The sequence below is a fragment of the Parus major genome, chromosome 18, assembly GCF_001522545.3.
Source record: "Parus major isolate Abel chromosome 18, Parus_major1.1, whole genome shotgun sequence".
In the NCBI taxonomy this organism is placed as follows: Eukaryota; Metazoa; Chordata; class Aves; order Passeriformes; family Paridae; genus Parus; species Parus major.
In genome coordinates, this window is record NC_031786.1 from 10,307,068 (window position 1) to 10,308,199 (window position 1,132).

General features: G+C 34.1%; 1 protein-coding gene across 1 annotated transcript in view; it reads right to left on the reverse strand.

The window, feature by feature from the left end:
* The window catches only part of SHISA6 (shisa family member 6), a gene marked incomplete at its 5' end in the record, with an annotated part of 179,017 nt that overhangs the window by 135,323 nt on the left and 42,562 nt on the right, over positions 1-1,132 (reverse strand). The window contains one exon of the mRNA XM_015645357.3: positions 615-710. Within this exon, the coding sequence (XP_015500843.1) occupies positions 615-710 (96 nt within the window). The remainder of the gene's footprint in view (positions 1-614; positions 711-1,132) is intronic.

The window sequence follows — 1,132 nt, forward strand, 5'->3', positions numbered from 1 at the left end:
GCTCTGGTGTCACAGGACACAGCTCTGGTGTCACAGGACACAGCTCTGGTGTCACCAGAACCCCCAGGACGTTTGGTTACTTGTGGTAAAGGGCTGTTTCTCCACAGATATTTATATACAGTACATGTACACAGAACATACACAGAGCAGCATATGTATATTTTTGTGTTTTCCTGTTTGTACATTATATCACAGATTATAGGAACATGGGAAATATAGGCTTCAGGAGCTAAAAAGAAATAATTTTATAAAATTTTCATCATAACCCCCCCACCCCCGCTCTGTTTCAATCTAAATAAATCAATAAACCAAATAAAAGCCCAGAAGTCAAAGAGAAGAACTCCAGCCCCACGGTCTGGAGGTGGTCACTGCCTGCCCTGGGCCAGCTGGACATTCCTTCCCCTTTGGGAGCAGCCAGGAAAACACAAAGCTGGAGGAACAGTCGCACTGCAAAGCCAGGGGGAGCCTGGCATCGCCCCTGCCAGGACCCCCAGGTCCTGCCCGAGCCCAGCCCTGACCCTGCAGCCCCAATTCCTGGGCTGCCCCTGCTGCCAGCTCACAGCTTTGGATTTAAAACATTCTTTTTATTTAGCAAAAAATGGTTTCCACTGTACCCTTCGTGTGTCCTCGTCCTAACGTGACAAACCCGGAGGAGATGAAATTATGGAGATCTGGCCCTCCACTGCGATAAATATCCTTTCCATAGTGACCTGCCAGGGAAAAGGAAACAAAAACACCTTCAGTCACTCTGTCTGTGCGGATTTCCATGTATTTAAATATTTATATATTTATAAAGAAATATATTTATATATTTATTTATATAGTTATATATAAATATATTTATATATAAATATATTTATATATAAATATATTTATATAAAAATATATTTATATATTGTATGTATTTATATACTTTTATATATTTATGTATTTTTATATATTTTATATAAAATATCTATTATATATAAAATATACATATACTTATACATATACATTTATAATATATTTTATATAATTATACAATACATATTTATATATTTATAATATATTTTCATATATTTTAAAACATATCTTTATATATAATATATAATATATATAATATATTATATTATATATAATATATATAATATAT